Below are 13,041 nucleotides of genomic sequence, written 5' to 3' on the forward strand. Positions count from 1 at the left end.
TAATATTCTGCAAATAGCATAAATTATGAAGCTACTCATTATGCAATTTTCTTCAACCTCATGTCACTTTTCCCCCCTCTCAGGTCCAAATATTCTCCTCAGCAACCTGTTCTCATACATTCTCAATTTATGTTCTTCCCATGGGAGACCATGATTCACACCCATACAACACACCTGACACAGTTTGATCCTTGCATATTTAGATGGCTGTAATTCAGGAACTTATATATTTTAGTTCTTTTCAACCTGTACTGTGCATATGACACCAAATATTCCTCTAGAAATCTAAAATTTCTCTACCAGACAACAGGACAATGAAGTACAGGGCAGTCAAGGAATAAATATTCATAGTCAGTCTTCTGGTGGCCCATCTAAAGTAACCAACGTCAGAAGCACTGGAGATCAAACTGTGGATCACCAGCATAAGGCGATTTTAATCTAAGATCATGTGTGTTAAACAGAAGATGGTAATATACAAAGTGCTATAAAACACCACAAACAAACACACAGAATAACAGGTCTGCTACCTCATAAGCTTCTCAGGACTAGAAACTTCTCGAACATAGCATTCAAAATTCAGAGAAATATCACACTGAGAAACAATCTGTGCCATAATGTTGATTTGTTACAGGACAGATCCATCTGCCATTCACGGGGGACTATGTGAAGAACAAAAATAAAATAATTCTTAATGCAACTTATATTAAAGTTAATGGAGATTCCCCTATCCTAACCTGAGAGTGAATTTGGTTACTAGGTTCTGGCCTGGAACTTGAGAAGTGGCATCTGTAATAGAGATATGCACAAGCCACAGACCCAAAACACCATTATCATTAATATCAGCACACACACATATATATATATATATATATATATGTAATTACTAAAACTGACCCCTGCCATCTGCAATTACACGTTTCATATAACATGCACAGCTTCTGACTTCAGACATGAAAGCCTGTAGACTTCACAACAAGGAAATTAACATACATTTTGAAGTGACAATAAAATCTTTCAAAACTAGTCTACAGTTGAAGAATACCATTTTCTGGGATGTGGTACCATGCAGATCTTGCGTGAACGGTTCACACAAGATTTACACGGTGCCACATCCCAGAAGACGGCATTCTTCATAGTCACCGCCATGAAAACCTCAAATCTTACAGTCTACAGTTGTTATGACTTGATAAGCAGTGAATGGGATCTGATACCTGAAGCAATCTGCTCCTCAATCATCTAACAAACATTTTTTTAAGAAACACAGTACAATCTGATAACACATCTGCCTAATACGAGTCCTAAGAATTTTAGAAAAATCTTTAAATCATAAGTCTAATCAGGGGTTTTTCTGATAATATGTAATGGTATGTTGAATCAAGGGCTGCCTCTGTGGTCTAGTGGTTAGAGTTCCTGGGTTTGACACACACTTGCTTCCAAATAAAATAAATATTGCAGAATATGTATTTATGTTTCAAAACACAAGTTGGTACATTCAGAAAGAGTGACCAACTTACATACCAAAAAACAATAGGGAAAATTATATTTTTTGTAAATTTTAATCCTTTATTTTTTAAAGAGGCATAAGAAAGCAAAAGTCTGAATTGAATGATAGCAACCATTTCTCAAATTTAATTTGCTCTTAATTTCATTTTGACTTGTTAATGTCATTCACAAATAAACATTACACCAGAAGTCTGCTGATATGACATGCTCCCATACAAGGGCTATTCAAAAAGTAACCTCTAGTGAGTTGTTAACAAAACAAGAAACAAGAGAAAAAATTATTATATACAAGAAATATGTACTGAAGCTACTTCTCAATGTAGTCATTGCTGGAACCGAGGTACTTTTCGTATCAGGGAATAAGTTTCTGCATGCCTGTGCCAAAGAAGTCAGCCACATTTTGACATCAACTCCTCGTTACTGCTGAAGCACTGTAATTTTATTCAGTTCTTCAAGTAGGTAAATGGGTGGTAGTCACTTGGAGCAATATCAGGGCTGTAAGGAGGTTGGTCCAACAACTCCCAGTCGAAATGCTCCACCAGTGCTTGAGTGCAAGCAGCTGTATGCAGACGTGCACCGTCATGAAGGACCACTATACCCAATGTCAGCATTCCATGCCTTTTGCTCTGAATGGCCCTATGCAGATTTTCTACTGTTTCATAATATGCTTCTGATGTTATTGTGGTCCCCTGTTGCATTAATTTCACCACCATCAGCACTCCTTTCATGTCTCAGAAAACAGTTGCCATTAGCTTTCTGGCAGACATTTCTTTAAACTTTTTCAGCTTGTTTGGTGAATGTGTGTCAATCTACTACTCTGATTGCTTTCTGGTTTCATCACCTGTTACTCATACCATGTGACTGAGAAATTCATTGCAATCTTTGTGGTACTACTCTAAAAAGTCAAAGCTGAAGCCATTCTCTATTTTGTGTGCACCCATGAGCATTTTTGGAACCCATCTTGTGCAAAACTTGTGATAGCCTAGCCTAACTGTGATAATCTCATAGAGAACAGTGTGTGAAATTTGTGGAAATTCACATGAAAGTTCTGAAATTGTGAAGTGCCATCTCTCATAATTTTTTTTGGTCAACAAAATCATCACTCACTACAGACAGCCAACCACTTCGCTCTTCATCATGAACATTTGTTTGCCCATCTTTGAACATTCTACACCATTATCTTACAATTCCTCAACATTACATTTTGGCCATCAACAGTGCATATAACTGACAAAGGATTTCAGCAGCATGTGTTCATAGCATGAAGAAAGCAAACAAGAGCGCAAACTTCACAGCTGGTGGGATTATCAATCACAGGACACATCATAACTCACTCTGTAGAGACAAGAGTGACGAATCATGTGATGGTTTACAAGGCGATGAGTCATGTGAGGCTACCTTACATGTGCTAGCTCTCCCCTCCTTCTATATTAGTTGCCTAAAATAAATGGAGGTTACTTTCCAAATAGCCCTCATATTTGGTTTTCTTAACCATATTTACTTCTAGGTTCACCTCTGCAATTTCAATTAAAAAATGTGTGTTGTTCATTAACCATTTCTCTAATTTTTATTTCTAACTTCATTTCTACCTGCTACAAATTAATCTGCAGGGGGGACCAGTAAAAAAAAAACTGATTGTGGGAAACTAACTTCTGCCATCTGTTGTTCCTATATGAAAATATAACACCTGTTGTGCAATAATAATGGGGCAGTAAATTTGTAAGTTGGCAGAGCAAGGCATCCAATAGTGTGGTCCTGTGTGAGAAATTATGATGTTGAAAGGCTTCCAACAGAGGATAGGAAAGGTTTAAGGTACAGCACTTGCATTTTCACCTAATTCAAAACAACTGAAAATCCAATTATGCAGCTCATGTGTTGCTTACAATAACAAAAGAATTGAAAAACATGCAACGCCTGTAATGGGAGCACGGCAAAAGCACAGTTCACAAAAGGTGAATTCCACAATGCATGTTTTGTACTTACAAATTATCAGCCAGCCAGTTTTATACATACATTATGAAAATCAGTGCAGTTACCAAATTGAAATACCACATTTCATTGCATAACTGATGCAATCTCATTGTTATGCATATCTGCATCCCTCTGGAGGACTAGTTATAACTGATCCGCCTATTCATGAACACGAAACAGCTAAAGAACTGCTGGACAGATTTTAATGAAATCTGATACTGGGGAGTATTTGTAGAATTTGTTGGCACATTCCAATTCTGGTTAAAATTGGACAAACATAATAGACACTTTATATAAAAACGTACATACATTTTTCGGCGTATCTTCAGCATAATTACTTGGAGCAAGAAATGTTTCCCACATAAGTTGTAAATAAAAATGAAACATTTTACATCCAGTACACTTACCATGTAAACACTAAAGTTTTCAGGAAAGAATAAATAATTAGTTTATACAGTATGCCTTTTTCATGTAATTAACCATTTCTGAGGCAACTGTTAAACAAAACTTGAAAAGCATTTACCAGCACCGGTTGTCTGCTCTTTAACTTTTACTCCCACTACATCTGTTGTTAGTGTACTTGCCAGCTTGGTCATTTTTTTTTTTGTGATACATCAGTAGTTTGTGGTATTTCATGGTAAGAAAAAGAAAAGAATGGTAAATGATCTACAGCATATGTGGAACTGGAAAAGGTAGCTGAATGCACCACATAGCAAAAGAAGAACAGCGTGCTCAAAAATCATTTTGGAAGAGAGATGTTTTGTTTTGCCACAGTCTGTTATTATCTGAACTTGGAGACAGTAGTCCGGGCAAAGCATCATTAATGACCAACCTAGGACAGGAGAGAAAATGGATTAATACTTGACAATTTACTGAGTCTGAGTCTTTCAGTTGTGCATCTATTATGATTCCATCATTGGAACTTCAGGAATTCATTCATTCTTGCCTTGATTTGATGTAATCTTCATCAGGATATGTCTCCATGTTTCGATTGCAAAGTACAATGAAGCTATCTCTTAATTCAAATGGTGGCAATGACCACAGCTGCACTCCACTAGTATAAAATGTCACCTTATTGGGAGATGTCAGCAGTGGCTTAAAGGTAACATGTTTGTATAGAAAGCAGAAGACCAGAGTTCAATCCCTTCTGAAGATCATAAACTCAAAACAATATGCCATATGGGCTGAATTCCTAACACTTCAGAAATGTAACTGCCAATTCACTACACGTGATGAATAAACACATTTTAGTCTCTGTAAAAAGCCATTATGGGGCATGCAATAGCATAGTTGGTTGAGGCACTATGCTACATGCTGGAAGGTCGCGGGTTCAGTTCCCAAGAAAATTGCTGGATTTTTCATTTGACCTAATTCCAGCCACAATATGGCCCCGGGGCAGACTCAACCTCTAGCAGAAATGAGTACCAGGAATCTTCCTGAGGGTAAAGAGTGGCTAGTGCATAAAGCTTGACAACCTCACTGCCATCTGTGGGCCGACTGTCAAGAAAAATGTGGGTGCCTTGATGTCTCATAACCCTATGGGCCTCCAAGGTCTGTTACAGGGATAGCTTTACCTTTTATTAATCTACGATGTCATAAACAAATGATTTATTATGAAGTATATTTTATAGGAAGCATGTTAAAAATTGTACTTCTTTTGGCTTATTTTGGACTTCAGTACAGTACAGTATACAGTGTACAGTATACACCATCGTCAGAATCCTTTCAAGTCTATCTATGTTAAAAATTGTAGTTCCATATCTCAATATTTAGTGTAGATGTGAAATCTGAAGTTCTCATGGCAGTAAATATGAAAATTACTGTCTTTTGGGATGTGACAGAGTACAGAATGGTAGACAGGTACCAGTGTTTTATACAAAGGTCAGTGAATAAGGAAGTTACAAATGGATATAGAACTTAAACAAATAAGAGTACTGATTTGAAAAAATGCCTTTATTTCTCAACATAATCTCCCTGTACATTGAGGCACTTGTCCCATCGTTTCACAAATCCCTGAAAACCAGCAGCATAAAATTCATTGGGCTGCTGTTGGAACAAGGCGGTGACTTCCCTTTCTACCGCTTCATCGTTGGGAAAATGTTCAGCTGAAATATGACGTTTAAGAGGGCTGAACAAATGGAAGTTGCTTGGAGCAAGACTCATCACCTGTGACAATTCGGGCTATATCGTGTCCATCGTGGTAGCGAGTGAGATGCTGTAATGCCAGACCCATTCTTTGCATTTTGTGTTGTGGGGTTAGCATGTACAGCACCCATCTTGCACAGACTTTGTGAAAACCTAACCTGTCATGCGACTTCCATTTGTTTGGCAGTCTTNATTGGGCTGCTGTTGGAACAAGGCGGTGACTTCCCTTTCTACCGCTTCATCGTTGGGAAAATGTTCAGCTGAAATATGACGTTTAAGAGGGCTGAACAAATGGAAGTTGCTTGGAGCAAGACTCATCACCTGTGACAATTCGGGCTATATCGTGTCCATCGTGGTAGCGAGTGAGATGCTGTAATGCCAGACCCATTCTTTGCATTTTGTGTTGTGGGGTTAGCATGTACAGCACCCATCTTGCACAGACTTTGTGAAAACCTAACCTGTCATGCGACTTCCATTTGTTTGGCAGTCTTAAAAATAATCTTTTGGCTGAACATTTTCCCGACGATGAAGCTGTAGAATGGGAAGTCACCGCCTGGTTCCAACAGCAGTCCAAAGAATTTTATGCTACTGGTTTTCAGGGGCTTGTGACAATGGGACAAGTNTATCGTGTCCATCGTGGTAGCGAGTGAGATGCTGTAATGCCAGACCCATTCTTTGCATTTTGTGTTGTGGGGTTAGCATGTACAGCACCCATCTTGCACAGACTTTGTGAAAACCTAACCTGTCATGCGACTTCCATTTGTTTGGCAGTCTTAAAAATAATCTTTTGGCTGAACATTTTCCCGACGATGAAGCTGCAGAATGGGAAGTCACCGCCTGGTTCCAACAGCAGTCCAAAGAATTTTATGCTACTGGTTTTCAGGGGCTTGTGACAATGGGACAAGTGCCTCAGGGTATAGGAAGATTATGTCGTGAAATAAAAGCAATTTTCAAAGCAGTACTCATATTTAAGTTCTATATCCATTTGTAACTTACTTATTAACTTACCTACGTAGAATCTGCTGCCTCCATCTTCAGGGTACAAAGCCCTATCAAATTATATGGCATCACATCCCAGAAGACCACAGTCTTCATTTAGTGCAGAGTTTCCTGAGCCCAAATAATTGGATGACCAGGGTTTGATTCCTAGCAGTTTAAGAGTTTCTCTTTTAACACAATGCCCATAACAGGTGTGTGGCCCATCCAAATTCAGTGATGCTGAAGCTGGATCATGAAACTATCGCTCACCTTCATCTAGTATCAAAGTTAACCAACTGCATGTGTTATGGTGGTCCACACTTTGCAGTAACATGTCTCATCTACAAGAGCTTTCAATTATACATGGCATTTTCTTTTAATTCTTCACCCACAGATGGCAGGGATGTAGTCTTTCTGTACTATTTAGCTAACCTGTTTACTACTGATGTATAGCTTTTTGTGTTTCAAACCTTTGCTTTCCAAGTGCATGTGCTGTCTATGAAAATGTGAAGATTAAAGAGGCAAGTCTATGCCAAAGTGCTCATATAAGGCAAAAGAAGGCATGGAATTTTGCCTCTAATCCTCGCTTGGTGCTGAGGCACAGAAACTGCTTCACCTTGCCTATAAAAATATCAGCACAAAGCAAACTGCAGAAATATGGCATGTATATTTGAAATGACTGGTAGATTAAAGGTGTATTTCTGAAACCCTGGTTTTGACTACTGAGTTTATTTTCTTTGAATAAACTATGATGTCATTTCACAAGGACTGAGAGGCACACACTGAGGCAATTCACACCTGACTTGAGCAACTCTGCAAAGCTGACTGCTGATGCCAAGATAATGAAACCACACAGCATACATCCTGCTCTCCAACTCTCCTCAACAACAGACATGAGGAAGTGTGTCTTCTCGCCTCTCACCAGTCATATATAAGTCTGCAGCCTCCACTTCCATAAACTGAACCTGTAATAGCAGCATTTTGATCCTAGTCTTCCTACTGCAAGGCACAATTCTGACCTGTGGCACTATAATGAACAGATTCTACAGAAAAACAGAAGGTAGCCATGGTTAATGACATGCATAGAAATAAGCAGGTTTATATCTAACTAGATAAGGAAATGGGGGAGAAATAATGGCTACCTATATGAACACAGTGACAAATATACAACAAAACTGGACATAACTGGAGTAATCTAAAGGCACAAGAAAGCCAAACACAGAAGTAAAACTTCATGTAGAGCTATCAGTGGATTATGAAGGATGACATGACTTGTAGATCATACAGTACATATTAGGGTGGTGGAATCTAGTAGGTCACTAGGGGCTGAACATGTCATACAGGGGAACAAGAAATACATTCCGAATTTTGTTGGGAAAACTTCTGGAAAGTGGCCACTTTTAGCACGGAAAAAGGGATGGGAGAATGACATTAAGATGGACACGACAATAATTTTAAAGCAGAAAATGATAATGTTCACTGCCAGTCTGCTGTTCTTACCATGTCATCACTTCATTGACATTTTTTAGGCCTTTGCTTAATTGGTACCACTGTTTCAGAGGAACCATTACATCACTACTGTTTTCTGAGTCACTTCCTGTATCACAGGCTCTAAATTCATCAGCTGTCTTCCCACTTTCCACAGAATTTGTGATATCCTCTTCACCAAGATACTGCACAACCAGAGTTTCTGCATCTACCTCAAACCAAGCTGCCAAGTTACCTGCTTCTAAATTAATACCAAGTGCATCATATGTAGCTTTCAAATTCTTTTGGAAATGGAATTATTTTTTCTCATCAGCTGTGATGCCATCTATTCCGGTACTCTTCTTCCAGCAGTTTGCAATAGTATGTGGCATAACCTTCCACCAAGCTAAATTAACAGTGTATCCAACATCCTTTACTGTTATTATCTTCAGAAATTCTGTAATTCGCAGTTTAGAATTTACAGATCCACCATGACAGTAGGCTATGAAGGAAATGATGCCTTGACCTATTGACTGAATCAGTGTAGTGGTATTCTTTGGTAGAAATATAACTCTTCTTTCAATTTCAGGATATTGGCAGAAGGTTGGGCTGGCGATCCAACAGTAATAAGGCCTTCTGCTCAAGTTTTTTGGGATGCAAATCACTTCTCACTGATGGCAAAATTCACTATCAACCAGAAAGCAAAATTATCACATGCCATTGAAGCACCAGAACTGTTCTTGTATATCACAAGCAGAGAAGTCATGTTTACAAGCTTGAAACACTGAGGACTTCAAACATTTACTGATGCACAATGCTTGACATTCAAGGTTACTCTTTCTTCAGTAATTTTCATATCTGCTCTCCTGGGTGCTTTCCAAAGATCTAATGATTTGTTTGGAAGCAGTGATGTTTTGTGAAAATCATCTTCAATCTTGTAAAACGGTATCAGGAAACTGTCCGGCTCTGTCACCAGCGGCAGATTCACCTTCAATGATAATTTGCAATATTCCATGCCAAACCTTCAACCTCCAAAGCTACCAATCAGAAGCTTTAAACGTCCGATCCCTGCTGAGTAGTTTTTCAACTGAATTGCCTGAGCTTTCAAAATTACCCCATTTATAGGCATTCTTTCACTATGCTTTTGTAGGAACAAACTGTACGTAGGTACGCTGAAAAGTAATGCACACATGCTCGTAGAGCGTGAACAAAATGACCTTCAGAAGCGCGCCAGTGGCATGTGGAAGTAACATTCCCCCTCAATACGCATGCGCAGGTTTGAGGTCGTTGCGTTCATCCAGTGTATTTCGAGAAGCAGAAGTATGGAGACGTGTTCTAGTGCTATGTCAACGCGAGTTAAACAGTGTGCTGTTATCAAATTTTTAACTGCTGAAAAAGTGACTCCTACTGAGATTCATCGCCGTTTAAAGGCTGTTTATGGTGATGATGCTGTTGATAGGTCTACTGTAAATCGATGGGTAATAAAATTTCATGGTTGCGAGCCTGGAAAAGCCATAATTGTTGATGAAACACACAGCGGACGTCTGATCACTGCCACACACGATAATTATTGCAAACTCGTCGACGATTTGATTCAAAATGACTAGCGAATCACTCAAAAGCATATCACAAACCATACTGGAATATCCAAGGAACGTGTCGGCTTCATTATTGAACAATTGGGATACCATAAAATCTGTGCACGATGGGTACCACACCGTCTCACAGCGTCGATTGGAATGCTGCGAGCAACTTTTGCAGCGCTACCGTGATGAAGGAGACGACTTTCTTTTGAATATTGTGACAGGGGATGAGTCATGGGTCCATCGTTACGACCCGGAAGAGAAAAGACAGAGCGCTGAATATCGACATCCGTCTTCTCCTCAGGCGAAAAAGTTCAAAACACAACCATCTGCCAAAAAACTTCTTTTGACTGTGTTTTGGGATGCTCACCGAGTTTATGTGACCGATTTTCTGGAACGAGGGGCAACGGTAAATTCTTCTCAGTACATACCTACTCTAAAACACCTCCGGCGTCGAGTTTGTCGTGTTAGAGGCAGCGTGGCACCAATAATCTTGCAACATGACAACGCTCGTCCACACACCTCGCGCGCAACTGAAGAGGCTTTGCGAAACCTGAAGTTTGAACCGATTCCACACCCTCCTTATTCCCCCGATCTTGCGCCTTGCAATTTTTATTTTTTTCCTCTACTCAAGAGAGACCTCAAGGGTAATCATTACACCTCGGATGATGAGGTGAAGGCAACTGTCAAGTCCTGGATTCGAGAAAAGTCGGAAGAATTTTTCAGTGACGGAATGAAAAAACTGTTACACATTGGGAGAAATGTGTTAGCCTTAATGGTGACTATGTTGAAAAATAAATATATGCTTTTAAAACTTAAGAATTGTACTTTAATGTATTTTTTGCCCGATCTTGCTATTTGTTTTTGTTCGCGCTCTACAAGCATGTGTGCATTACTTTTCAGCCTACCCACGTATATGCATTCGTCTATGTAACTCTTTTCATGGAGTCTATTCTTCTTCCTTTGCAATCATAGGCCATCTTCTTTGGAATCTACAAGCAAACACAATCAGTCTTCTTTCATCCAACCAGCATATTGTTAGTTCTGGAATTCCACACTCATAGAATAGACTAGCTTTCAATTCACCACTCTTAACTTTTTTGGAAATTTTAAATTTTTCTACAGTTGTACAATTTTCTGTATTGGTCATCATTACTGTAGCAGTGCTACTTTCTTGATAAACGGTCAGTACAATGTTGCAGTTACTTACCCCATCAAACCGCTAAGTGGGATTTCCGACCATCTGTGCTCATTAAATTTTGCTGTTTCAACAAAATAATCTGAAGGTTAGAGAAACCAGAAACATACAGCATATTCAGAGCAGACTATGGGCTTGACCTTCTGTACTAGCACATTACAGTAAGGAATGTTTCAAAAGTCTTATACTGTAACTGCAACATTATACAGAAATGTCTATAACATGAAACATGCAATCATACTGGGGAACATGACCAAAGCAATGGTATAATGAGGCCATGTATAACAAGGGCCTACTATGTGACATTTATCTCCTTCCCTTCCTTCTTCCTTTCCAATCCTCTATATTTGTCTGCTTTGTTATTCCTCTCCTCTTTCCTTCCATCCTCTCCTTTGTGTCAAAACAGTTCTGGGTAAATATAAATCACCATTAACCTGTTGTTGTTTCTGCTGATATATATGAGAACAGAACAAATACGTATTACATCTATGCAATTTCTGTTAAACTGTGTAGCCAGGCGCACAGTACTCAGAATCTTTGTAAGAGAATGACAAATTTTATGTTAATTCTGTTCCTTGCATTGATTTTGAGGGAACAACAGAAATATAGGGCCTACCAAAAAGAATTCCAGGATTTCAAACATCTGAAACTCAGTAATGAAGGTACATATAATGATGATGATAAAGGAAATGTAATCATAAACTCAAACAGTTCCACTAACACAAGTTGCATGAGTATCCCGAATGTAGTTAATGGCCCACAGCTTTGATTATGTGTTTTGTGCAGCCAGTATTATGTCTATCATATAGCAGAAAGCACAGACTGTGTTATGGTACACAAAATTTGAATCCATTCTTTGAATTTCAATGTAAGTATGGTGTGAGACCACCTGATGACAAGAGCATTAGGAGATGTTATAAGCATTATAGAGACTCAGAGTGTGGAAAAAAGACATTCTACTGGGTGGCCTAGGTGATCTAATGATGTGGAGTGTGTTATGTGGGTATTTTTCCCACATTGACCATGACCATTTGAACATGACTTTTCCAGTTTGACGGATAGGAGGAAGAGGACCAGATGTGTGGTCTCCTCAATCTCCTGATCTTGTGCCTCTGATGAACTGAAAACATGGATCACTGCAGCAATTGCAAATATTATGAAAGATATGTTACCAATGGTGAACCATAGGTGGGATGTGTGCAGAGCTATAGCTGATGCTCACTAAATGTTTGCGTTTAACAACTCTTCCACTTAGGTGTAAAAAAAAACTGTTTCAGTTGATGAATAAAATACTGCAACACACTCTCTTTTTGTCCCAAAGCTGCAGGTGTCTGAAATACCAGCATTATTTCGGGTAGACCCTATATTGTACGGAATATGTATGAAAGTCAGATTTTTACACTTTAACTTATGCTAAGGAAAATGATCAAAACTATGTTTGGTTCACATACAATGGGTTAAAAATGTTACAGTACTCACTATGACAAATTGTTCTGTAACTGAAAATTTGCATGCGACTGAACATGACTAGAAACAATTCTTACAACTCTACTTTCAACAACACTCAGAGATCCCAGTTACACTGAAATAAGTACAAATAACTTGCTCAGCAAGTTATACTAAAAAATATCAGAATAATGACTAATGACCAACCTTGTCTGCATGCAAGGGGCTCAGTATGGTAGTAGGCGGATCCTCTGGAGTGTAGTAGTCTGAGTCCTCCCCAGCAGCTGCCACTGGTCCTGTGTCAGCATCACCACCTCCCACAACAACCTTCCCAGTAAGTCCAACTGCCAACATGATAAACTGTTGCTACCAACACTGACATCACTCAAATTCATTTTCTGTTGTAACAAGCAATCTGCATCTGATGGTAATACAGACAAGGATGGGTAACATCACAAGTGTCAAAATTAGAAGCAAACTTGAAATCAAGATACATATAAGGGTTGGAACTTTAATAGTGGCAACACTGCTGCAGAGATGCCATGCAACGGAACCAAATGTCGCTTATACCACACGTTAGTTACATACCTACCTTACCTCAGAGCAAATGGACTCTCCCTTCCCACATCACGCACATGCGCAGTGACAGGAAGAACAGAGCTTTTTTTACCTGGCGGTCTAATGCAGTGTTGTCACGTTTTCAAAACAGGAACAATGGAGTTGGATAAAGACTGAATGTGCCAGAGGCCA

The 13,041-nt window shown here is 39.1% G+C and overlaps 1 protein-coding gene across 2 annotated transcripts in view; it reads right to left on the minus strand.

Moving 5' to 3' along the window:
- Positions 1-13,041, minus strand: part of LOC111869133 (probable E3 ubiquitin-protein ligase MGRN1) — a 39,421-nt gene that overhangs the window by 3,147 nt on the left and 23,233 nt on the right. The window contains exons 12-13 of one of the 2 annotated variants that reach the window (XR_002843614.2): positions 12,499-12,635; positions 7,396-7,562 (exon numbers count right to left, since the gene is read on the minus strand). Coding sequence is in view for 1 of the 2 variants with exons in the window: in XM_023860373.2 (XP_023716141.1) it covers positions 12,499-12,635 (137 nt within the window). In the remaining variant the exon portion in view is untranslated. The remainder of the gene's footprint in view (positions 1-7,395; positions 7,563-12,498; positions 12,636-13,041) is intronic. The other variant, XM_023860373.2, reaches the window with a different exon arrangement.

The sequence above is a fragment of the Cryptotermes secundus genome, unplaced genomic scaffold (assembly GCF_002891405.2).
Source record: "Cryptotermes secundus unplaced genomic scaffold, Csec_1.0 scaffold618, whole genome shotgun sequence".
Classification (NCBI taxonomy): Eukaryota; Metazoa; Arthropoda; class Insecta; order Blattodea; family Kalotermitidae; genus Cryptotermes; species Cryptotermes secundus.